The following is a 26,701-nucleotide window of genomic DNA, read 5'->3' as shown; positions in this document are numbered from 1 at the left end:
GGCGCTCGGCCAAAGAGCGCCGACCGGAAAGGCGCTCGGCCAAAGAGCGCCGACCAGGAAGATGCTCGGCCAAAGAGTGCCGACCGGAAAGGTGCTCGACCGAAGAATGCCGACCAGCAGGGTGCTCGGCTAGAGAGCGCCGACCAGAGAGAGCGCCAAGAAGAGGCGCCCAACCAAAATGACCAAGTAGGGATGCTCGGCTAGAAAGAATCGACCAGAAAGCGCCGACCAGGAAACCAACCAAAGAGCGCAAGACGCTCGCCCAAAGGGCCCCGAGCAGAAGTACTAGAAGCAACCCCGCCACAGGGCGCCCCTCTGGGCGACCAGCTCGGCTCGGCACCCCTGCCGAGCCGATGCCTTGCCTAACCTTCTCGAAAGGTCTGGCGGCTATACACGCGACTCCACTACGACCTGCCACTATCTCCAAGCCATCAAGGCATAAGATCTCCGCAGGTATTCGGCACGACCTGCCATTAATGCATGAGACCCCCTCAAGTCTCCGATGCACTCAGTCATTTAATGAACACGGCCCAAGACGATCTCCGGATCACTGAACTATCAGAGCGTATGGCTCTCCCTGATCGCCGGTTCACTCGGTAATAAATGCACTTACCATCCACGGACCCCAGGCCCACCACGGCCGGCGGTTCAACCACTCCAACAGGTCCGATCGACCGTGACAACTCCCTGACTCCGGTCCGATTCGGCCTTATTCTCCACTACGCCATTAATGGGCCAAATCGTGCCCAAATATTACAAAACAGGACAAATCTCCTGTCACCTCCCAGGTAACAAAAATCCTTCTATAAAAGGAAACCTGGGGGAAAAGGGAGAGGGACCGGCCCGGACTCGGACCGGAGGAAAAAAAGAAACAGCACAGACACAATTGAGCTTAATATTCTCTTCATCTTCTCCACATATCTCTTGCTTGCTCTCTCCACATATTAACACCCTCTGACTTAAGCATCGGAGGGCCGACGCCGGGGAGCCCGGCCACCGGCCTCTTTTTGCAGGACAGGACAGGACGCCCTCTTCGTCGCTCACCCCACTCTCCACAGCCTCCAGGAGGACGCCGCCGGGCGGCACACCGCCGTCCGCCCTCCCCGCGGCGGAGCTCCTCCTTCCCCGGCTTCGCGGCGGCCCCCGGGTCCAATTTCCAGCAACAGCTGGCGCTAGAGGAAGGGCCCGAGTTCGCTGCCATGAAGCTAAGAAGCAAAGGGGCTTCCAACGCCTCTCGACGTCCTCCACCCAGCCCTGAGCATTCCGTCCAAAACTCACCACCTCCGGCTGAGTCAGTTCATCAAGTTCGGCCGGAGCAGTTTGATGCCCTGGTGCAACAGGTGTAGGCCCTGGCTACCGCTGTCCAAAGCCTGCAGCCCAGGGGCATCCCAACGGCACCGCCTCCTCCGGCTCCAGTTCAACCGGAGCCCCCTACAAGCGGACTTCCCCTTCGAGGTCAGGACTCCCAAGTCCAGGCCTCCCTCTGGAGAGAGCACCCAGCCAGGGGCCACGGAGGCTGGCCACAGCCTTCAGAAGCTGAATCGGTTCCAGGGCAACCTGCGCTCGAACGAACCGCTGCAGCGATCCTCCAGAATGGCGAACTCGACAAGAAGGTCGAGAAGCTGGAGCGCCAAATCCAGGCACTCCACGGGAGGAAATCAGGACGTGACGGCGACTTCGAGTTCAATACGAAGTCGCCCTTCTCCCCGGAGATTGAAGATGAACCGGTTCCATTACGGTTCAAGATGCCCCAGGTGGAGCCTTACAACGGCAAGGCTGATCCCCTTGACCACCTGGAGAGTTACCGGGTCTTAATGGCCCTACAAGGAGCCTCGGAGGCCATGATGTGCAAAGCTTTTCCGGCGACACTCCGAGGACCAGCCCGGCTGTGGTTTGCCGGGCTGAAGCCGAGTACTGTCTCATCCTTTGAGCAGCTCGGCAGACAATTTGCTGGCAACTTCGCCGCCAGCCAGCCCCAGCGACGGACGTCAGACTCCCTCCTGGACATTAAGCAGAAGGAGGGAGAGTCCTTCAAAGAGTATTTGGATCGGTTCACCGCCGCAACATGGGAGGTCCGGGAGCTTGACCAGTCAATCGCCATGTCAGCATTGAAGACTGGAGCCCGGTCTTACAGATTCCTCTTCTCGATTGAGAAGAATTTTCCTGCGGACCTCACCGAGATGTTCGCCCGGGCGCGGAAGTACGCCAAGGCTGAGGAAGCCGTGGCCGTTAGGCGGGGCGGGGCCGAGCAGAACCCCAAGAAGAGACGCCGCGAGGAGCGCGGCCAGCCCAGAAGCTCATCTCCGCGACGAGCTAAGAATCCGCCCCGCCTGAAGAGTCCACCCCGGTTGAGGGGACCACCACAGCAGAGGTTCCCACAGCGGGCCCGCACGCCCGAAGGGAGGTATGAAAGATACACTCCCCTTAACGCTCCTCGGGCTGAAATCCTCATGGAGATTGAGAGTCGGGATTGCATCCGGCTCCCACCTCCGAAGCCAGACACCAGAATCCGGCGTGATCTCCGGAAGTATTGCCGTTTCCACCGGGATCACGGCCATGATACCGAGGAGTGTTACCAGCTCCGAAATGAGATCGAAGCACTCATCCGCCGAGGGGTGCTCGATCGGTTTGTGCAAGGCCGGCGTGAAGAGAAGAAGCCAGCCGAAGGAGCAGCACAGCCTGAAGGTTCAAATGCCAACAGGCCCATCGCCGGCGTCATCAACACTATCCGAGGCGGGACCTCGGCTAGGGAAGCCTCAGGGGAAGAAGCCTCCTCGAAGCGCCCGCGCACCTCTGAACCGTCTCCTTCTCAGATGATGATCTAGAGGGAGTCGAAACTCCCCATGATGATGCCGTGGTCATCTCCATGATCATAAATAAATTTGATGTAAAACGCATCCTGGTTGATAATGGAAGCTCGGCGAATGTTTTGTATTTTGGTGCTTATTGTAAAATGGGGATGACAAAAGAGCAACTACGGAGGATGAATGCTCCGTTAGTTGGATTCACTGGGGATTCAGTCCCAGTAGAGGGCGAGATCGACCTTCTGGTCACAGCCGGGCTCGCCCCTCGTGAAAGTACCGTGGGTATGAGCTTCCTTGTAATACGCCTGCCCTCGGTTTACAACGCCATCCTCGGAAGGCCAGGACTCAACGCCCTCCGAGCAGTGGTCTCAACTCACCACCTGCTGATGCGATTTCCCACCAGCCAGGGAATCGGTGAAGTTCGAGGGGACCAAATGGTGGCAAGGCGATGCTACCTAGCGACCCACGAGGCAAGACGACCAGCCGAGGTGCCTGCCCCAACAACTGACCAGCCCTCAACTGAAGTTATGGAGGCACGGGTCAACCCCCAGAAAGAGCGGGTTGAGCCTGATGAGTTGTTAATTCAAGTTCCCTTACGAGAGAACTTTTCCGAGCTAACCGTGCAGGTCGGCTCTGGCCTTGGCGAACACGAGAGGAGTCGCCTCGTCAACTTCCTACGGGACAATATGGATGTCTTCGCATGGTCGCCTGCAGACATGCCGGGGATAGATCCGGAGGTCATGGTCCACCGGCTTCAGGTGAAGCCAACCTACAAGCCCGTGCGACAAAAGAAGCGAGGCGCCGCCCCTGAACGACAATGAGCAGCAGCCGAGGAGGTCGGCAAGCTCCTTGAAGCCGGCTTCATCCGGGAGATATCCTACCCGGAATGGCTCGCCAATGTGGTCCTCGTCAAGAAAGCCAGCGGAAAGTGGCGTATGTGCGTGGACTACACCGACCTGAATAAAGCCTGCCCGAAGGACAGCTTTCCACTTCCCAGCATCGACTAGCTCGTGGACTCCACCTCGGGTCACGAGCTGCTGGCATTCATGGACGCCTTTTCCGGATACAACCAGATCCGCATGGCGCCAGAAGATGAGGAAAAGACAGCCTTCATCACCGACGGGGGAACCTACTGCTACAAGGTAATGCCATTCGGCTTGAAAAATGCCGGGGCAACTTATCAAAGGCTGGTCAGCCGAATCTTCAAAGACCAAATAGGCCGAAACATGGAGGTCTATGTGGATGACATGCTGGTGAAAAGCAAGGTGGCGCAAGACCACATAGCCGACCTCAATGAAGCATTCTCCACACTCCGAAAGTACCAGATGAAGCTCAATCCAGCTAAATGTGCATTCGGGGTCACCTCCGGCAAATTCCTCGGCTTCATCATTACACAACGAGGAATTGAGGCCAATCCAGAGAAGATCCGAGCCCTCCAAGAGATGACGCCTCCCAGGACGGTCAAGGAGGTACAACGGCTCACAGGCCGAGTCGCAGCCCTTGGGAGATTCATCTCCCGCTCGGTCGAGCACTGCCTTCCATTCTTTGCAGCCCTCAAGAAGCCGAAGAACTTTTTGTGGTCGAACGAGTGCCAGCAATCTTTTGAAGAACTAAAGCATCTCCTGGCTTCCCCTCCCCTGCTCATAAAACTTCAACAGGGTGAGCTCCTCTACTTGTATCTAGCTGTCTCCCCTGTAGCAGTAAGCTCGGTCCTGGTCCGAGAGGAGGGCAAACTCCAAAAGCCAGTATACTACACCAGCCGGGTCTTGAGGGACGCCGAGACCCGATACTCCAAGCTTGAGAAGACTGCCTATGCTTTGGTCATCTCGGCTCGGAGGCTCCGACCCTACTTCCAAGCTCATACAGTGGCTGTGCTGACCGACCAGCCGGTCAAGCAGATCCTGCAGAGATCAGATCGTGCAGGTCGGATCACCAAATGGGCCATTGAGCTCGGGGAATTCGACATTGAGTACCGGCCTAGACCGGCGATCAAAGCACAAGCACTTGCAGACTTTATAGTCGAGTGCACCATACCGGATGAGGTCGAACCCGAACCTGAGCCACCGGTGGAGCAGACCCCGAGTTTGACATGGACTCTGCATGTTGATGGCTCTTCAAACTCGGGGGGTAGCGGAGCAGGGCTCATCCTCACCAGCCCAGAGGGGGTGGTCGCCGAGCAAGCCTTACGCCTCGAGTTTCCTGCTTCCAATAACATGGCGGAGTATGAAGCGCTCGTCGCCGGGCTCAAGCTAGCCAAGGAGCTAGGAGTGAAGGACTTGAAGGCCTTCAGTGATTCTCAGCTCGTCGTCAACCAAATTGTGGGCGACTTCGAAGCCAGAGACCCGACCATGCAGAAGTATCTTCAGAAGGTACGGGATCTCGCCTCGACCTTGGACTCTTTTCACATTCAACATGTTGCCAGGTCGGAGAATCTCAGGGCCGACCAGCTATCAAAGCTGGCGTCCTCTCGCATGAGCAAGCTTCCCAAAGAGGCAGTACTGGAATATCTCCAAAAGCCCAGCACAGACGAGCCCGAGCAGACTCTCTGCACTGAGTTCGAGCCAAGCTGGATGGACGAACTCATCAGCTATCTGCAAGACGAAGTCCTCCCCACTGATGAACAAGAGGCTCGCCGAATCAAGCGCCTCGCCACCCGGTACGTACTATACGAGGAAAAGCTCTACCGGAGATCCTTCACTTCTCCCCTCCTCAGATGTCTCCGCCCAACGGAGGCTGATTACGCCATGCGCGAAGTCCATGAAGGGATCTGTGGAAATCATCTGGGAGGACGAGCATTGGCCCACAAAATTCTACGCCAAGGATACTATTGGCCGACACTCCAGAAGGATGCTATGGACTTCGTCCAAAGATGTGACCGGTGCCAAAGGAACGCCAATGTTCAGCGCCGGCCCTCGGCTCCTTTGACTTCTATCAGCTCCCCTTGGCCTTTTGCCCAGTGGGGAATTGACATCCTCGGGCCATTTCCACTGGCCACCGGGCAAAGGAAGTTCCTGGTCGTCTCCATCGACTACTTCACAATGTAGGTAGAAGCCGAGCCGCTCGCCCGAATCACCGAGCAGAAGATGCGGGATTTCGTCTGGAAGTCCATTATCTGCAGATTCGGGCTTTCCCGCATCCTTATCTCTGACAACGGTCGCCAGTTCGACAACATCCACTTCAGAGAGTTCTGCTCCGAGCTTGGCATTGACCATCGCTTCACCTCAGTCGCGCACCCTCAGACGAACGGAGAAACCGAGGTAACAAATCGTACTATTTTGCAGGGTCTCAAAGCCAGGCTCGACAAATCCAAAAGACAATGGGTCGAAGACCTATACAATGTCCTGTGGGCTTACCGGACCACATTCCGCGTCCCCACCGGCGAGACTCCCTTCAACCTAACATATGGGACGGAGGCCGTCATTCCACTAGAGATTGGGCTTCCCTCTCCGAGAGTCGAGCATTACGACGCCAGCTCCAACTCTTCACGGCTCAGAAGCAACCTCGACCTGATCGAGGAAACAAGGGAGGCCGCCCGAGTTCGTATGGCGAGGTACCAGCAAAGGACAGCTCAGTACTACAATGCCAGGGTCAAAGTCAAATCTTTCAGACCGGGGGACCTTGTCCTCAGAAGAGCTGAAGCCTCCCGACCAACTGAGCAAGGGAAGCTGGCCCCGAACTGGGAAGGACCATACCGAGTCACGCGCATCCGCCGACCCGGAACTTATCAATTGGAGTCTCTAGATGGGACTCCCATTCCGCGGAGCTGGAACTCTGAAAATCTCCGCGTGTACCATCAATAAAACCCCAAGGGGTCCCCCATTGTTCAACTATGAATTTCATTCTGTGAATTTCATTTTATGATGGTCTGCGTACTTATTTTGAGCTCACCGACACTCCTGATTATCTTATGGTGTCAGGTTTATTTCTCCTCCCCTGACCATGGTTGGGATGCCCCGATGCCTCGGGATGATGGAGTACCTGCGTGGACTCCCTGAAGATGTTCGTGAGTTCGTGGTGCGCTCTCCATCGACCAACAAGCTCGGCTCGTTCTCCTACCCTGACCACGGTCAGGACGCCTCGAGACGTCGGGATGCCCCGAACTTCGGGATGCCCTGAGACGTCAGGATGCCCTAATATATTGGGATGCCCTGCCACAACGGGATGCCCCGATCCGTCGGGATGGCCCGAGACGTCGGGGTGCGGTCTTAAGTGACCAGACGAGCTCGGCTCGTTCTCCATCGACTTCCACCGACGAGCTCGGCTCGTGCTCCATCGACTATGAGTTGCGGTCCTCTCTGACCAGACGAGCTCGGCTCGTTCTCCTACCCTGACCACGGTCAGGATGCCCCAAGACGTTGGGATGCCCCGAACTTCGGGATGCCCTGAGACGTCAGGATGCCCCAATATATTGGGATGCCCTGCCACAACGGGATGCCCCGATCCGTCGGGATGGCCCGAGACGTCGGGGTGCGGTCTTAAGTGACCAGACGAGCTCGGCTCGTTCTCCATCGACTTCCACCGACGAGCTCGGCTCGTGCTCCATCGACTATGAGTTGCGGTCCTCTCTGACCAGACGAGCTCGGCTCGTTCTCCTACCCTGACCACGGTCAGGACGCCTCGAGACGTCGAGATGCCCCGATCCGTCGGGATGCCCCGAGACGTCGGGATGCCCCGGCTATAGGGAAGCTCGAGACGTCGAGATATGAGTTGCGGTCCTCTCTGACCAGATGAGCTCGGCTCGTTCTCCATCGACTTCCACCGACGAGCTCGGCTCGTGCTCCATCAGCCAACGAGCTCGGCTCGTTCTCCTACCCTGGCCACGGTTAGGATGCCCCGAGACGTCGGGATGCCCCGGCTATAGGGAAGCTCGAGACGTCGAGATATGAGTTGCGGTCCTCTCTGACCAGACGAGCTCGGCTTGTTCTCCATCGACTTCCACCGACGAGCTCGGCTCGTGCTCCATCAGCCAACAAGCTCGGCTCGTTCTCCTACCCTGGCCACGGTCAGGATGCCCCGAGACGTCGGGATGCCCCGGCTATAGGGAAGCTCGAGACGTCGAGATATGAGTTGCGGTCCTCTCTGACCAGACGAGCTCGGCTCGTTCTCCATCGACTTCCACCGACGAGCTCGGCTCGTGCTCCATCAGCCAACGAGCTCGGCTCGTTCTCCTACCCTGGCCACGGTCAGGATGCCCCGAGACGTCGGGATGCCCCGGCTATAGGGAAGCTCGAGACGTCGAGATATGAGTTGCGGTCCTCTCTGACCAGACGAGCTCGGCTTGTTCTCCATCGACTTCCACCGACGAGCTCGGCTCGTGCTCCATCGGCCAACGAGCTCGGCTCGTTCTCCTACCCCGACCTCGGCCGGGATGCCTCGAGACGTCGAGATGCCCCGATTTATCGGGATGCCCCGATGCGTTGGGATGCGGTCTTCATTGACCAAGACGAGCTCGGCTCGTTGTCCGCCGGCTTCAGCCAACGAGCTCGGCTCGCTCTCCATCGCTGGACTTCTCTGCCGACGTCCCCAAAAAACGGAGTCCGAGCAGAGAAGCGTCTTCAGTCGCCTCGGCGCCAGGACGCACACGGTACAAGGTACCCATTTACTTAATGTTTCTACATTAATGTCTCTATATTGTTTATTCTATTCTTGGATTTCTCTGCCGACGTCCCCAAAAAACAGAGTCCGAGCAGAGAAGCGTCTTCAGTCGCCTCGGCGCCAGGACGCACACGGTACAAGGTACCCATTTACTTAATGTTTCTACATTAATGTCTCTATATTGTCTATTCTATTCTTGGATTTCTCTGCCGACGTCTCCAAAAAACGGAGTCCGAGCAGAAAAGCGTCTTCAGTCGCCTCGGCGCCAGGACGCACACGGTACAAGGTACCCATTTACTTAATGTTTCTACATTGATGTCTCTATATTATCTATTCTATTCTTGGATTTCTCTGCCGACGTCCCCAAAGAACGGAGTCCGAGTAGAGAAGCGTCTTCAGTCGCCTCGGCGCAAGGACGCACACGGTACAAGGTACCCATTTACTTTACGTTTTTACATTATCTATTCTGCTTTTGGATTTCTCTCTGCCGACGTCCTCAAAGAACGGACACCGAGCAGAGGAGCATTTTCAATCGCCTCGGTGAAGGGGTGCTCACGACACCAGCACAATTATACTAAGCCCGGTGAATCCCCGTCACGAGCTGACGAGTATTCAACCCATTCATTGGAAAAGAATCCGACCCGCCCCGGCAATGTGGGGCTCGGACCCAAAGTTTACTAACTTTGCTAAAAAGTTTAAGTCCCAGTGACCGCTTTAGGGCTTGGTCGAATTCTGGGCTAGGCTCGGAAAGACTCTCCGAGCCCAAATCCCTTAAGCACAAGCGTTGCTATACCACTGGTCGAAGGGCCGAGCAATGGAGCTCGGCAAGCCGAACCTAAAACCAAACCCTGTGGCGGGTAAAGCTGAGGCCCTAGAGCCCATATCCTCGGAACCTAAAATGGATCCGAGCAGAGAAACTTGGACTACAACAGACGAGTTTCCAAGAAAGTACATTCATTTCAAAAAAGGCCCGTAGGCTAAGTACAAAAATTCAAGTCTCGAGCTCGACTACTTCGGCTCCAGCAGCACCAGGAGTAGCTGGCTCACCAGTCGGGGCCTCTTCGACGGCCTCGGCAGCAGCAGGAGCGACCTCGGAGGCGACCTCGGTGACTTCGGGGATCGCCTCGGCCGCATCACCCCTCTCGACCCCTGCTCCCGGTTGGAGCAGGTTCACGTCAAAATCCGGGAGGAACCGCCGCAATTGATTGCGGAAATCCCGGAAGCCTTGGATTAGCCCATTCACGCCCTCCTCTGCTAGGAGGTCGTGAAACTCCTCCGACTCGCGGAAGAGCCTCACCGCGTTCTGAGCTTGCTCCCGGGCCTCAAGCTCCCGAGCCTCATGATATGCGGCCTTCCGCTCGAGGTTATTCAATCCCCGCTCGAGCTCTAAGTGGCGAAGGCGGGCGTTCTCCACCTCCTGCTCACGGGAGGCCAGCGCCAGCTCGGCGGCAGCCAGACGAGCTTCCGCGGCGCGCAGTTCGGACCTCGCCAACGTGTGCGCGCCCTTTTCTTCGTCGAGCTCGGCGGTGAGAGCTCGAACCCTTTCCTCGGATGCTCCTACTTTTTCCTGGAGCACCTGACATTCGGCCTCGGAGGCCTGGTACCTCGCCTCGGCGGCCAGGTACCTCGCCTGGGCCTCATCATACCCACGCTGATACCTCCGGGCCCGCTCCTGGTAGTCGTGGGTGATGTGCATCAGCATCTCCGTCTCGTGCAAATGCTGTAGAAGAGACGAAAAGAAAAACATAAGGCGCCGCGAGTAAAAATTTTACAAATTACACAGATGAAAAATTTTACATACCCGGACGGCGCTGCAGCGGGTAGAGTCCATGAAAGCATTGTAGCTCATGGACTGTATCAGGGCCCGGTCGGCCGGGAGCAGCGCGACCCGAAAAACTTCGCGCGCCACTCGAGGGTTTTCGAGGGCTGAATCGCCCTCGAACACCGACCAGTTGAGTGCCAGAGGCACTCGCTCCTCCGAGCCCGATGGGCCCAGAAGGCCAGCATCGGCTGGCCTAAGCAGAGCCGACCCCGAGGCTCCCTGACTGCCCCCCGGCTCGGAGCTAGGGGGCTGGGGTCGGGCAAGCGGCCGATCTGACTGCCGCACGACTGGAGCAGGACGCGCAAGCGCGGGACCTGCGGAACTCCTCTCCTGGTCGGCAACTGGAGCGTCCTGCCGACCAGGAATTTGCGCCAAGGGCGTCGGGCATGGGAGCGCCGCCGAAGCTCCCCGGGATCCCGAGCCCCTGGAATCCGCGCCCTCCCCCCGACCAGCCTCGGACTGCGCGAGGCGAGAAGGGCCCGCCTCAGGTGCGAAGGGCGAGAAGGACCCGCCTCGGTCACTGCTAGCGCCGGGGGCGCTGGGGTCGCCGAGACCTTCTGCTTCTTTCTCGGCTCAGTGGGCTCGCCCGAGAGCTCGGCTGCCCTCTTCTGGAAGCGGGCGTAGAGGACTTCGCTTTTCGTCACCATCTTTGCGATATCTGCAAAGGCAAAAAGGATTAGAATATTAGAACAGTAAGGAAATAAATACACCTTGTAATTACTCTTACCGTGGGGACGCGCCGAGCTCAAGCCCACGTTCACCAAAGCGTCCTCACATATGAGGCCGTTCAGTAAGATGCCGTCCCCGAGGCTGCGGATGGCATCGAGGATCCCCTGCTCACGTGGAGAAAGTCTGGGGGGTTTGTTGATGGACTTGAGCTGAGCCGGTCCCCACCTGGGGTCAAACCCCCAGGACTGTGCAGAACCAAGGAAGAAGAATTTCTCCTTCCAGCCATGAATGGATGAGGGGGCACCATGAAAAAGTGGCCGACCCGCCCGAAGGGCGATATACAGCCACTCTCCGTCTCCCGGATTCGACTTAAAGATAAAAAGTCGCCGGAAAACGTTGACAGAGGTCGGAATCCCCTGCAGTAAGCACAGCGATAGGAAACCGACCACTGTCCTCCAGGCGTTCGGAGTGAGTTGCGCCGGAACCAACTGGCACACCGTCAGCAACTCATTCACGAAGCCGTGAAGAGGAAATCGGAGGCCGGCCCAGAGCGATTCCAGATGCACTCCGACCCGGCCTACCGGAGGATCGGCTATCCGATCCCTTCGCCTGGCGGGCTCTAAGCGGAACCCGTGAAGAGGAAAAAACCACTCTTCGGTCATTTCGACCTCCAGGACGCTCATGGTAGACTCGACCTTACTGGGGAGAGAACCCATTGTAAGGGAAGAAAGGGATTAAGAAAGAAAAAAGGACGACCTGGGGAAGACGCCGGAGAATAGAACTTCGGACCGCGAAAGGCTGAAGGAAGAAAAGCTGGAAGAAGGCGATAAGAATGGGACAGAAGGCCAGGGGAGAGTTTATATAAACCTCCCCAACGGCCCTGATCGGCGAAAAGAAAAGCCGCATCCCGTTGAGATGACCACACGTGTCGGTCCAAAAGACAGAACGACGCATTTAATTAGGGCTAGCGCTTCGGACGCCGAAGTGCCCCATCGGATCGTGCGGCCCCATCATGAGCCCACGACGCGAGGACGCTTCGCAAAAAGTGTCCCAATAATGAGACTTTTCGGGAAGGGAGAGACGCCGCCTATTAAAGGCACCTCGAAGCGCTCGATAATTCAAAATGCGCAATAAATTAGGATTTTCGGAATCCGTAATGACCCAACTAAAGCTACTTCCCGCGCTCCAGCTGGTAGCCAACTGGAACTCGGAAGTCGGGGGGTAGTGTTGGGGGAAAAACCCCAAGTCATACCGCCACGGAGGCGCTCGGCCAAAGAGCGCCGACCGGAAAGGCGCTCGGCCAAAGAGCGCCGACCAGGAAGATGCTCGGCCAAAGAGTGCCGACCGGAAAGGCGCTCGACCGAAGAATGCCGACCAGCAGGGTGCTCGGCTAGAGAGCGCCGACCAGAGAGAGCGCCAAGAAGAGGCGCCCAACCAAAATGACCAAGTAGGGATGCTCGGCTAGAAAGAATCGACCAGAAAGCGCCGACCAGAAAACCAACCAAAGAGCGCAAGACGCTCGCCCAAAGGGCCCCGAGCAGAAGTACTAGAAGCAACCCCGCCACAGGGCGCCCCTCTGGGCGACCAGCTCGGCTCGGCACCCTTGCCGAGCCGATGCCTTGCCTAACCTTCTCGAAAGGTCTGGCGGCTATACACGCGACTCCACTACGACCTGCCACTATCTCCAAGCCATCAAGGCATAAGATCTCCGCAGGTATTTGGCACGACCTGCCATTAATGCATGAGACCCCCTCAAGTCTCCGATGCACTCAGTCATTTAATGAACACGGCCCAAGACGATCTCCGGATCACTGAACCATCAGAGCGTATGGCTCTCCCTGACCGCCGGTTCACTCGGTAATAAATGCACTTACCATCCACGGACCCCAGGCCCACCACGGCCGGCGGTTCAACCACTCCAACAGGTCCGATCGACCGTGACAACTCCCTGACTCCGGTCCGATTCGGCCTTATTCTCCACTACGCCATTAATGGGCCAAATCGTGCCCAATTATTACAAAACAGGACAAACCTCCTGTCACCTCCCAGGTAACAAAAATCCTTCTATAAAAGGAAACCTGGGGGAAAAGGGAGAGGGACCGGCCCGGACTCGGACCGGAGGAAAAAAAGAAACAGCATAGACACAATTGAGCTTAATATTCTCTTCATCTTCTCCACATATCTCTTGCTTGCTCTCTCCACATATTAGCCCCCTCTGACTTAAGCATCGGAGGGCCGGCGCCGGGGAGCCCGGCCACCGGCCTCTTTTTGCAGGACAGGACAGGACGCCCTCTTCGTCGCTCACCCCACTCTCCACAGCCTCCAGGAGGACGCCGCCGGCCGGCGCACCGCCGTCCGCCCTTCCCGCGGCGGAGCTCCTCCTTCCCCGGCTTCGCGGCGGCCTCCGGGTCCAATTTCCAGCAACACATAGCTTTAATAGCCTCTCATTTGGCAGTTAAATAGTTAGCGCTGGTGTTTCTCAGACCTTTTTTTTTTGTCCTTTTAATGTCAGATAAAGCGGTTTTGCACAACTAGTCATTTAGCAACTTCAGTCTATTGAAGGAAGCACCAAGCTTTCACACGGATCTTGTTTTCATTCAAACAAACTTGTTGCCGCATCTGCCAGTCTCTTGACATATTTGATAGAGATACGTTTTGCCTTTGCAACAAAATCTACTCCTTTTGTGACCATTTGGCATGTCTGAATGTTCAGCTCGGCTGAGTTGAATCCTTTTTCTAGCCCAACTTCTTATTGGTGATAATATGTACATGCATGCCATCAATGACCAGAACTATGCACTACAGTTTCTAAGACTTATCATCGAGTTTTTCAGTAGCCATTTCCAGCACTATTTCAATTACTGAGCTTTTCTCCCAAACAAAAGCATTCCTGGTTTCCAAGAGAACAAATGTCTTCCCTGTGCGTGGACTATGACGTGTTTTTACCTGTGTTTAGTAAATCTCATCTCGCTCTCTCTTTCTATAGAGAGAGAGTTTTTTTGCATATGTGTGTGGAGGGCTTTATCCCCACCCCGCTGCTCATATCCACCCCACCCCATCCAGGCTAGAGCCCAAGGCTATAGCCAAACCGAGTCAAAGCTCGCTGAATTAGGTGTTAAAGGAAAAATCGACACCTGGGAGTCCATATCCTCAGCAATAGTTGCAACCCGGATCATTTCCATCACCTGGGCCCTCCACTCCAGCTTTCTCAAAGTTAACTTCTTTGGCAGCATGGTTAATGGAGGTGGCAGAGGTAGTGTTGGATTTATGATCAGAGGGCCAGATTCTAAATTCATAGCAACTGGCGACAATCTGTTATACGATATCTCGACTTCGGAGTGGAGTTGAGAGAGACATGGGAGGCACAAGTATGCAAAGCTAATACTGCAGGCCAACCACATCCTCTTGGAGGATAATCCACCGTTTGCGATAGGGTGTTTTTGGAGACATACATAGCTGGTGGATGGGCACCCCCACTTGCCAAGAGTTGTGTCATTCTATGCCACTTATGTAGAGTTGTGGATTAGGTGGTGATGGAAAAAATATTGGACACCTCGACCTCGGCAGACTGACCTTCTTAACCTCGAACATAAATCGAGGTGGACGACTTTGGTCCCAGCCGAAGAGCCGACTTGCCGGCACATGTCGACAAAGGGTTGACAGTCCTAACAATCGACTGCCCCAGCAACCTATAGTCGTGGCAGGACCACGCGGACTAACTTCCACGCCACGACTGTACTACCAGCTGTTACTTAGCCATCAGTGCACATCATGTTAGCCTAGGTAACGACAACTCCAATCTCTCTATATAAAGGGTAATCTGGTGGACCTCAGGCAGACATACAATATTACTCACAAAGTGACCCCCTGCTAAAATCCTCTCCTTTCATATTGTTTCTTCGTTATTCTAACTTAGGTATCAGAGGGTCCCCCGCCGAAAATTTTCCGGCAAATGGACTTCTTGCAGACCACTCGCAGAGGAGACCAACACCCGACATATCAACTAGCTTGCTCAAATCGTCTCCAGCTAACTTCAGGGTTGTCCAAGCTGCGCTCCCACTTCGGTTCAAATACGGCTGCAACATGTGGCCTTCTATGTGGTGGAATATTCTGATGGCACTTCGTGAGAGAACTATGCAACTATTACCCTTCAATTTTATAATATTTTATTTTTTGATTTTATTGAATATATCTATATTAGATGGGCACATGACTCGTCCGTCTTAATTGAAAAAAAAAACGAAGGCCGACGCCGCTCAGACTTGGAGCACCTCTTACCCAAGAGGTAATGCCCCATGGGGTAATACCGCCCCAGGCAAACCTCAGCAATCTCATTTGTTATACCTAATGGTGTACGCCGATTCCTGTCTTGCTATTCCCAGGAGACTGCTCTAGATAACATCGTTAGTCGATCCAAGGACTCAGGGGAAGAGCTCAAGTGCATTTGGATTTAGCTTGCATCGTTTGCCGACCCATTTATACCGACCGCAGGAATAGCCATGGAGAAGTTAATGGTTTAGTTTTCAGTTTAAATGGTTCCATCAGGAAATCCTATGGCCCCACAAGTCAAGTCCTAATGCCCAAGGGGAAGCAGCTGTGAGCAGTGTGATTCACCGGGGGCCCTGTCGAACATCCAGATAGTCATGGGCATCGGGCCGGCCCGGCCGAGGCCCACCAGGCCACGAACTAAACGGGCCGTGCCTGGCCCGGCCCGCTTCGTTAGCGGGCCGTGCCCGGCACGGCCCGCTCAGCCAAAAACACAAGCCCGGCCCGGCACGAGACGGGCCGTGCCTGGCACGGCCCATCATGGGCTGCCAGACGGGCCGTGCCAGGCACGGCCCGTTTGGACCCGTTACGGGCCGTGCCTGGCACGGCCCGTCTGGCAGGGGGGAAGAAAATAGCCGTTTCCAACGGCTATTTTTTGGTTTTTTTCCAAAATATCCCTCCCAACAATCCAAAAACGGCTAATTTGAGGGGTATTTTGGGGAAAATTTTTTTTGAGTCCTATAAATACCCCTTTCCTCCCTCATTCTCACCACACCAAACCAACTATTCTCTCCTTCTCTACTACTACTATTTCTCTCTTCTAAAGTGCTCTTCTAGCAATTTAATTTTTAGTTTGCATTTAGCAAGGGTTCCAGTGCTACACAAGAGGAGGTTCCTGTTGAGAAGAGAAGGTCACTCCTGTTGAGAGCACAAGAGGAAGCTCAGAATCTCGGCTCTACCTCTGCCCTCTGACCCTCTACTCAATTCCTCCTTGTGGTTAGTTTTTATTATTTGCATTCATCAATTTAGATATGTCATCTTTTGAGGAAAGTCATTTTGGCATTCCTCCTGTTTCTGAGGGAGAAGAAACTAATCCCCAACCCCATGTTCCTAGTTCCTCTAGAACTAGTGAACCGAGTGAAGATCAAACCTCTTCTCGTAAGAGGACTAGTGCTGTATGGAATGAATTTGATAGAATTATGGTTGATGGAGTCTGGAAAGCAAAATGTAAAAAATGTGCCAAACTTTATAGTTGTAGTAGTAGTAGGGGAACAGGCCATTTAAAAAGACATCAAGAGAGTCATAGGATGCATGATTCTCATGCTCAAAGTACCCTTAATATACAAGGGGGATCACTTGTAGGTAATTTTGCATATAATCATGAAAATCAAAGAAAAGCACTTGTAAAATGGATAGTTAAGGATGAATTACCTTTTAGTTTATGTGAATCTTTTAATTTTGAAGAATATGTTCAATTAAACCTACAATCTGCTTACAAAAGAACTAGTAGGCGTACATTTAGAAGAGTAGCTATGACTAACTTTTTAGCAATGAGACAAACTTTAATTGAAACACTCTCTACTTTAAATGTAAAAATTTCATTAACTTCTGATATTTGGTCAGCATCTGTAGGTAGTAATTGTTTTATTGCCATTACTGCTCATTATATTGATAATGATTGGCAATTAAATAAACGTATTCTTGCTTTTCGTGCTTTTGATTTTCCACATTCTGGGCAACAAATTTCAAATGCCATTTATCAAACTGTATGTTCATATAATATTAATGATAAAATTATGTCTATTACTTTTGATAATGCATCTAATAATAATTCTGCTGTTACATTATTAAAGGACTCATTGCATCCCATGTTAAATGAAAATTTATTGCATATTAGATGTGCATGTCATATCTTAAATCTTTCTGTTCAAGCTGGCATGGGCATGATTCAAGATGTGATTTCAAAAATTAGAAATACAGTTTCTTTTATTCATGCTTCAAGATCGAGACTTCAAGAATTTAAGGAACTATGTATAAATCATGGTAAACGTTTTAAAAAATTTAAACTTGATGTAATTACTCGTTGGAACTCAACATATAACATGATACATGATGCATACCCATATAAAAACTTATTAAGTGCATATATTAATGATCGTGGATTAGGCTTTACATTGACTGAAACTGATTGGAATAAAGGAAAAATTTTGGAAGATTTTTTGCTTAGTTTTTATAATGCTACTAATGTTCTTTCTGGTATTTATTATCCAACTTCATGTTTATTTTTACAACAAGCATATATAATTAGTCAAAAATTTGCAGAACATAGATATGATGATGTTTTAATGCCTATTATTGAACAAATGGAATCTAAATGGAATGAGTATTGGGACAAGATATGTCCTATGCATAACTTAGCTGCTGTATTTGATCCAAGAGTTAAATTGAATGGCGTGCTAATTTTACTTGATGCATACTGTGAAAATATGATTCAAGATCTTGAACCTACTAAAATTGAGGTAAAACAACTTCTTTATGATATTTATGCTATATATGATGAAAAAATTCGTGGATCTAGATTCTCCGTACAAAGCTCTATTTCTTCTTCTAGTAGTTCTCGTTCGTCATCTATTTTTTCATTCATTGCACAGAGAAAACACATACATGCTTCAAGTTCATCTTCATCTTCTTCATCTTTAAGTAGTGAACTAGAATTTTATTTACGAAATGATCTTCAGTCTGCATATGATGAAAATCAAATAGAGAGTCTAGATGTATTATCTTGGTGGAAGAGTGTTAAAAATCAATATCCTGTTATGTCTGCAATTGCACGCGATATTTTAGCTGTGCCGATGTCCACAGTAGCATCGGAATCCGCTTTTAGTGCAGGTCGGCGTGTTCTTGACGAAAAGAGAAGTAGGATGACTGGCGAAACGGTTGAGATGCTTCTCTGCTTCAAAAATTGGTTGGATGCTGAGGCGAGACTTCAAGATAAAGGTGGACACAATACAACATCCTCTGATGATGATGATACAAATACTACTGAATAGTGAATACTGAATCACTGATGATTAGTAAGATTTCTTAATTTTTTATAATTGTACATTTTTATTTTTTTAATTGTTAAAGTGAGTCATCTCTATTTTTTCTCCTTTCTTATTGTATTCTGGTCCTCTGGAGGTCAGACCAAGGTCCAAACCTCCATTCATGTACCATTTTGATTTAAATTAATAAACTGGTAGGGGTCTATGCCAAACCCCCCACCATTAAGGTGGCTTTATATTAATAAATCCTTAGTTTTCAATATTTATTAATTTATTAAAAAAATTATTTCCATTTATTTTAAGGGGGACGGGCCGTGCCTGGCCCGGCCCAGGCCCGGTTCAGGCCCTTATGGGCCGTGCCGGGCCCAGGCCCTTATGGGCCGTGCCGTGCTTGGCCCGCGGGCCGTGCTAGCCCAGGCCCTTATGGGCCGTGCCGGGCTTGGCCCGCGGGCCAGAAAATGGTAACCCAGCCCGGCCCCCTTTAATGGGCCGTGCTAGGCACGGCCCGTTACTGTAGCAAGCGGGCCGTGCCTGGCACGGCCCGCTTCGTGCCGGGCCATGGGCGGCCCGGCCCAGTGCCCACCTCTATATCCAGATGGGAAATTTGTTAAGCCTTAAGAAACCGGTAGTTTTTTTTCCGAATGACGTTCTTTTGAGAATCAAGAAACCGAAAAATCCGTAGCCCAGGTGATTCATTGCCTTCCTCTCGCTAAAATGGGATGAATCTTCTCATGCAGCTTTTTGATTATTCAGGATAAGATCAAGGATATAAGCAGGAAACGAAAAGACATCACACAGATATTCTATAGAAAAAATATTGACAAGTGGAATAGCCGAAGAAAGAGCGGCAAAGGAGAGAGAGCTTGAATGTAAATAAGAAAAAAAAATGGACCGGTTCGGCAAATACCATCCGGATGGACCTGTTTTGGGATGGATATAGATCGCCTGCAAAGATCAGGATTCGTACTGGCATGTCCATGGTCTAGCAGAATGATCGTGCTTCTGAAACTAGCACCATCCTCCTGACCTTTGCGAACATCCAGGGAACCAGTTTAGACCTTATCAGCATAGCTCTATTTTTCACAATTACCATCCTTCTGACCTGGGCTCGATCCACATCATTTGTGGGCATCGATTGAACCAGTTCAGTCCACAGGAGCATAGCTCGATTTTTCCTCTTGTTAAATAAGGATAGCTCGATACCAGTCTAGGTATCCTGAGCTAAAGACTCCTAAATGCTGTAAACAAATTCACCATACGAGCACCTGTAAATCCCTTTCACCTGAGGACACTAGATTAGGTCGATTACTCATCAAACCACTGGAGCAACAGAACAAGTTCTATTGGGTTCTTTTGCTTGGTGTAAGTGCATTTATGATCTTAAAATCAGGACATAACGACAACCAAAAATGCATAGTTCCATTCTTCAATTTGAGCCAATGATCCGCTTATCAAAAGAGCCTTTGACGAGAATGGTGGTAGCGAGTTCAAAGGTTTTCAGAACACAGAACTAGCCATTTACCTATGGATTTTGATCAAGTAACAGCCGGTCCACACGGGCAACAACAATATTGTGAACATCATTACCGATTGAACGTCATCAAGAGGAAGGCAGGAATTGAAAAACCCTGATCTTTCAGATCTCCTTAGAGGCAGCAAAAGAAGGGTGAATTTCCGCTAAAAATCTACCAACTTCAATCTTTTCCACAAGCAACAAAAATAAATCACAAATGTTATCAGGGGCAACTGTGAGGCAGTCCTTTGCGCGCCCGCTATAATAATAGCTTATGAACACTAGCAATAATCTCTGTTTTATTTTCAACTGCACTTCAGAAACCAGCCCATCCAGATGGTTGGCTGGTCTCCACCTTTTTTGTTCCCCCACCACTGAGTCTCTGAGAAGTATTTGCCTGAGCAGAGGTCCTCGACACCTGCGCACCAAATGGCGCTGCTGTGAAGCTTTCCAGATTGAACCCCCACACATCACTGGAGGGCGCTGCCGCCGATTGCTTGGTCAGATTTTGGTGACCATTGGTTGTTCCAGCTGCTCTAGACTGGGCTTTTGGCTCCCCAGAAAATGCCTGCCATGGCTTGGGCTCTTGGCTGGGTGATGGAGAACTGTTTGCGAGCATCCCTTGCTGGAGTTCCCATACAGTTCCTTCAATCTTATCCTTTTGCTGCCACCACACAAGCGTTATGTAGAGTTAGCTTGCAGCAACTGTATGGGTGGGTAAGTTTTCAAAGCTGGAAAACGAAAAAGAGCATCTGATAGGAAGTAACAGAGATTGAAGATGTACCAGAGTTCCAGACTGCAAGCTTCCAAGAGAGATATGGCTCTTTGAGCTATCCTTACTTGATGGCGATGGAGTTGCTGCTGCAAGGGCGCGCTTCAGCTCCTGGATCTCCTGCCGCTGAGAGCGACAAATGGCCGACAACTTCTCATATTTGGATGTAATTTCGGCTTTCCCCAAGTTGGCTTGCTTCAACTGTTCCTTCAGCCTATCCGCTTCAGCTTCTAGCTCTTTTCTCCCTGATCCATTGTTATGATTATTACTAGCACTATTTCTGGAGTCAAGGTTACTGGTCTCAAACTCAGCAATGAAGGTGTTAAATGCCTCGTTCTGAAATGTCTGTATGGTCTCAGGATGTACTGCTTTTGTTTTCTGAGAATTCTGTTGTGGCTCCTCTTGGAAAAAGCTTATTTCAAAGCCTTTAGAAGGATCCTCTTCAAACTTTTTGAGAGGGTTTGCTGCTCCACTTTGTCCCGTATGAACATGTTCTCTTGGCGAGATGGTCTTGCTATCCAGACTATTCTGATTGTTCTTGGATCTCCACTGTTTAAATGGTTCCTTGTCAATCAAAGAACCTTTGTTTTCTGCAACCTGCGGATCATGTGCATACTGGGTGGACCAAAATGAACCAATAGGACACCCAGCAGCTTTTGAACCACCCTGGGAGGGTCTAGAGTGTGACACCTTTTCAGATTGCACTGAGATATTTTGCATCTGTTCTCTTGATGATGGTGGTGGAGGAGGGCTCCTTCTAGGCATCAAATATTTCTTAGGAAGTCCTGTAGAACCCATGTTCAACTAATATGATCACATAATATAGAAAAATTCTTATATTGAAACATAAAAGCAATATTAAGAAATGCCAAAATTTTGTGCTGAGAAGTTGCTTTCATATTAAATCCAATTACAGTAGCTAATACACATATTGTCCAGGATATAGCTTCCAAGCATCAGACAACAAACCAGGACCAACAACCAGAGCGATATCTTTCTGCTTTCTGTGAACAGCTCACTGATTTTCAGTTTATACTAACCTTCATCATGCATACTTGAAGTAGGATGGTACATGCTGATATTTGATGATGACCCATCAGGTAAGTATTTCTGCAACTCCACAGGCAATTGTTCATTAACACGAAACCACACCTGAAATGTGAAAAAGGCTGGGCATCAGTAAGATGAGATTTAAGGCCCCTTGAAATCCTAAGCCTACCACATATGCAACACTCTATGACTAACCTAGTTTCATGGAGATGAATGGCCAATCAAGCAAAGCCCTTGCCTGCGTGATGTCTGGTCTGGCATTTGGAGAGGCTTCAAGCATGTCTTTAATTAGGTTGGTTATGGCAGCACTATATTTTGGTAACTCTGGAATGCGATAGTTTCCATTCAATATCTGAAGCTTTGATTCACCATCAAATGCAGATTTGAGGTAGCAGATTCTGTACAAAAGGCATCCAAGAGCCTGAAAAATGGGAATGTAATAACTTTCTTTTAGTTTCTATAAAGTGAACCCTTCTTATATGCAAGGAAAAAACAGACAAGTACTTCAGTGAATCCCTGAAAAAAATCATAATGGCAAATCAACTTCGTTTACCATAAATTGATCATGCTAAAGCAATTAATTTGAACTCATACTATCTTTTTTTTTAATACATGGAATGAAATTGAAACTTGAAAGAAAAGAATCTGAGGATGATTTGAAGAGAGGTAAACACTCAATATTGTAGCTAAAGGTATAAAAAGATTGGTTTCATTACATACCCAAATGTCCACCTTCTCACTGATAATTTCTCTTCGAAAAAGGTCCCACATCTGAATCAAGTAATAAGAATTTATTGTCATTCTCTCCACTAATTATCATAAGCATGAATCTTGTTAAATTGCAAAAAGTGAAGTCATTCTCTAGTTAAACCTCAGGGGCTCTATATGCAGGGGTTGTATGCTTTCTGATATTGTCTTCTTCAATACCCATCTCTTCAGGCCTGTCAAAACACTTATGATTGGTCGAAGTGCTACCGAAATCGCATAATTTCCAAGCTCCATCAGATCCAAGCAGCACATTTTCAGCTTTCAGGTCTCTGCAGGATTCAATAAGAAGGATAGCCATGAATGAGAGGTTTTAGTGAAGGAAAGGAGGTTAAAATTGCATAAAAGTTTTCCTTTTCCAAGCAAGTATTATCTCCATAATGTATCATGTACAGGAGTACTAAAAAAGAGATCGAGGTTAGACAGCAGACCTTTCACGAAAATAAAAGGAAAAGATGGATTTATTTCAGTAAAATCTATCATAAATATAGAATTATTAAGAAACATAACTTTCTTTTTGGTAAATTTCATATTGCAAAAAAATAATAATGTTTTTCAAAGCTAATGCATTTCTTCTGACCACATATCACGAGAATGTGGATCAAAATTCTTGAATTTTAGATCCAGAAGACATGGACAGTATAAGAAGCTATTAGCATAAAGGCAGCATGTTTCTGCTGGAACTATATGAATCACCTGAATAGTTCAGGAGGAAAGTACCTGTGAGCGATAGGTGGTGACTGAGAATGCATGGCTAACACTGCATTGCAGACATCCCTGAAGATCAGGAGGACCTGATTCTCCTCAAAGTACCCAGCCCCTCTATTATCCAGCACAGCAACCAACGACTTCTCACAGAACTCCATCACGATCAACACCTCCTTCATACGACCCATGTCCAATATGGTGTGGGCCACAAGCGCGACAACATTCGGGTGCCCTTTAAGTAGTCTCATCACCGAGATCTCCTTCATTGCAAGATCCAGTGACTCCCCATCATTGCAGATCATGTGCTTCAAAGCATATTGCTTTGATGCATGCAGAGCATCACGAGCGAGATACACACAAGAAAATCCCCCTTCCGCCATGGCATTTCGAACATGGACCTTTACATTGCCGACATCGATGGTGCGACCTTCCAAGCCGGTCGGTTCTTTTGCTGTAAAGGGCTTGAACCTCCACATGACTAAATCGAGCAATGCACAGAAGTCACGGTGATTCTGGCTGCAGACACTAATGAAGCATAGATCCTCGTCGGTATATCTTCAATAAATTCTACTGTACAAAACAAGTTCAAAAATCTTTATCAGAAAGCAAAAAAAAAAAAAAAGGAAATCGAGAAGAGGATCCAAACGCCAATACTCAAAGGTAACTTGTTTCGATCCAAAAGTTCAGCTTTCCATACTAGCATCAGTACCTAATTCTGGATAACTAAAGATCTTAGACAGCCTGGATAAAGATCTAGGGCATTAAAAGACAAGATATTGTTAACTGATCAAGATCCGCACCTAATCACTATCATTCTTGCCCTGGATTTGTACTTTGGTTCTTTGAAATGCGGTGCTCCACGGATTCTGATATAATTAAATAAGCAGGGAATATAAACTCGCATTGGTATCTACTTACGGATGTAGGAATTCAAAGAACAAGAGACCGCGAATCATTTATCAATGAATCTATCCTTATCCCAACATGCACTCTAGATCCAGGGAAAATATTCAAAACACTCATATCGAGCGAAAAAAACTCAGAATCTCAGCGAAAGAACGCGAACATTCGGTCCAAAGCTCCGATCAGAATCAGAGAAAACCCTAAGAAGCGGAGATCGACGCACCTTTCAGATCGGAGGCAATAGGAGCTTCGATTCTTTGGGCCGAAGCGAGATCGGAGGCATTTCCCGTGCGATCCCAAGAACAGAATTTCCGCATCCAGATTCCTAACTTAAGAGAAAAGGAACTAAACCAAAAAAAAAAAAAAAAGTAACAATGAGGAGAGGCGGGGTAGATGGGTTGGAGATGCGATAGAACGTGCCGGCAACTAATAGGGAGCGGATACTTATAGGCTCCAGCTCGGCGACGACCGGCGTGGAGGCAAAGACGCGTGGCGATGGCCTCGATTCTCGAGCCAGATTGGCGTGACTCTCTTTCCGCGAGTCCGGCAACATCTGCAGCGTCCGATGGGTGGGCCCATCGTTTAAATCAATCAGGATCGTCCAACATCTGGATACTGGGAATGGGTGTGAGAAGGCCCAAAGCCGGCATGTTGAGTCCGGCAAGATAGGTTTTGGGGCCCCATCCAATCCTGGCAAGTGATATGTAACGGAACCAGATCATTAATGACCCCGACTCATTATTTATTCAGATTTTAATGTTGGACACAAATCCAACTTAATAGAAGATTAGATCAGATCGGTTCGGATCTAAAGCTGCAATTTTTGACCCAGTGGATCATTCGGACTAGGTCGGATCCATGCATAACCTAATCCCAACACAAAAGATTCGACTCCGAATCGGGTCCGGTTCGGGCCCACTCAACTTTCATAAATTTTGCACGCTTGCTTCAGCTTGCGAGTACGATCATCATGTTTTAAGCTTTGTTGCCTTACTGAATTTTTAATAGTTGATGAATTTATGACTTTGCAATCAAGTTTGTTTCTTGTCAACTATCATGGAGCCATCACTTCTTATTTACAATTCTCCTTCATATTAGTGGATTGGCCCAAGAATTCCCAGGCTTGTGGACGCTAAGGAGTGTGGATCTATCTCCAGCTAGTTGGATGGCAGCGAGCAGCATTTCACAAACAACATGCCCAAACGTTGCTTGCAAACTTAATCGTAGGCTTCAATATTTAGATCTGAGGCTAAGAACAGTTCTAACTCACTGAAGAAGCGCTCAATGTATCCCAGAAGAAATGGCTCAGCAGCATCAGAAAGTAAGCCCCTGAACTCTTCGCGCTTCTGCTCAGGCACGCCCTTGATGCCTTCCTGTTCTTCTCTGAAATAATTAATGGATTGATGATAGTTTGATGATAGTGAGTATGCAATAAAACCTCCATGAGAAAATAGAGAAAATTGCTAGTATCTCTTTATTTCCATTAGCAAAACTAATCTAAGAGATGTAGCAACATTGAAACCTGTCATTGACTAATAATTCTCCATTTTATAGTAAGCACATCTACACCCATAGTGAGGAGTATTTCACAAGCCCAAGTTAAACCACTAATCCAAAACTTGGGGAAGGCCTTAATTAGAGATCACAGAAGTTGTTTAGTTTGCACCCCTGCAGGCTGCGGCCCATGGGCCCAAATTGTTTTACAAGTTCGGGTTGGGTCGAGTTGGGGTCCGAATTCAGTAAATCCAGACCCGATCCGAAATATAGAATGGGTCTAAATTTAGAAACCGACCCAACCCCACAGATTCTTTAAAAAGGGTCGGGTCGGGTCTATGCGAGTTGGTCGGGTTGGCTCATGGGTCAACCCGACCCATTTGCAACCTTATATACAACGGCAACATATAGATATTAGGCTTCGGCCTAACTAGAGAAACTAAGTTAGCAAGAAATATCATATATTTGAAACAGATCAATTTGATGTATATATATAATTCTAATGTTGAGAGAACTTCAGAGGAAATGTGGATGATGGTGATCCACATTGATAGACTCTCTCTCTCTCTGACACTTTTGGCTAGTGCACTCTCTCGCGTTCTTTGAGAGTGCAAAGAGATATTTAGAATTATTTTATTAAAAACTATAATTTGACACATGTAATACACATGGAGATAATTGGTTTCGCATTGTAGAATTATGTTTATTGAAAATTACAATTTTATACACATAATACATGGAGATGTATGAGTGGCCATATTTTCGCTTAGTATCACGGAAACGTCACCTTCTAAAGTCGAGGGGGACAAAAAAAAAAAAGAATAGTCTTATTGGACCCCAAATGCTTGCTGGGCTAATAGTAGACGTTTGTTCTTGATACTTAGTAAACTCTTATTCTAAACTGGACTGAATCAAGACTTAAGAATTCAAATTCAATATACAAGATTTTTTTTTTTCCAATTTGATTGATGAGGAAACTAAGCTGGATCAAGATTTAAGAATTATGATTCTTTCAAGTAACTGGAAAGGAAACCGAGCTGAATCAAGATTTAAGATTCAAAAATCAAATTTGATAATTAATTATTTGGATTCTCATCCTCTCTAAGCGATTAGAGACAGCTTTTTAGACTGCAATCATGATTTAAATTTTTATAAAAGCTCTGATATTGATTCTTTTACCAAAATTATCATGGTTGAGCTTCCATGAAAGTTAAATTACCTTGCCACTATCTTGGGACACAATCTAATCTTTATGTTTCAAACTCGGTCTTCATATTACTCCTTTGTCAAGTTTGA

The 26,701-nt window shown here is 49.3% G+C and overlaps 1 protein-coding gene across 3 annotated transcripts; it reads right to left on the bottom strand.

Annotated features, from left to right (window-relative positions):
* Positions 1-19,818: 19,818 nt before the first annotated feature.
* Positions 19,819-24,419, bottom strand: LOC103720255 (uncharacterized). 3 transcript variants are annotated; one of them, XM_008809866.5, is made up of 8 exons: positions 24,135-24,419; positions 23,021-23,578; positions 22,407-22,572; positions 22,256-22,306; positions 21,774-21,956; positions 21,526-21,637; positions 20,498-21,270; positions 19,819-20,377 (listed from the first exon to the last, which is right to left on the bottom strand). In XM_008809866.5, exons 2-8 carry the CDS (start codon positions 23,482-23,484, stop codon positions 20,030-20,032), a joined length of 2,097 nt encoding a protein of 698 aa, XP_008808088.1. In that variant the 5' UTR covers positions 23,485-23,578; positions 24,135-24,419; the 3' UTR covers positions 19,819-20,029. The 3 variants fall into 3 exon arrangements, with proteins under 3 accessions (XP_008808088.1, XP_008808089.1, XP_038972061.1); XM_008809867.5 differs by having other exon boundaries at positions 23,021-23,533; positions 24,135-24,329; XM_039116133.2 differs by having other exon boundaries at positions 23,021-23,575; positions 24,135-24,262.
* Positions 24,420-26,701: the final 2,282 nt, after the last annotated feature.

Source organism: Phoenix dactylifera, chromosome 2, assembly GCF_051530095.1.
Source record: "Phoenix dactylifera cultivar Ajwa chromosome 2, Ajwa_hap1_PhDact_Kaust_v1.1, whole genome shotgun sequence".
Classification (NCBI taxonomy): domain Eukaryota; kingdom Viridiplantae; phylum Streptophyta; class Magnoliopsida; order Arecales; family Arecaceae; genus Phoenix; species Phoenix dactylifera.
Note: the sequence above shows the minus strand (reverse complement) of the source record. Positions and strands in the feature narration are given on the sequence as shown.

Bases quoted from the DNA above. Each gene is read 5' to 3' on its own strand.
- LOC103720255 (XM_008809866.5), bottom strand. From the start codon at position 23,484: ATGTGGAGGTTCAAGCCCTTTACAGCAAAAGAACCGACCGGCTTGGAA. The intron at 21,957-22,255 runs GTATGTAATGAA...CCCATTTTTCAG, and splicing joins GTGAGAAGGTGGACATTTGG to GCTCTTGGATGCCTTTTGTA. The intron at 21,638-21,773 runs GCAAGGGCTTTG...TTCACATTTCAG, and splicing joins CCAGACCAGACATCACGCAG to GTGTGGTTTCGTGTTAATGA.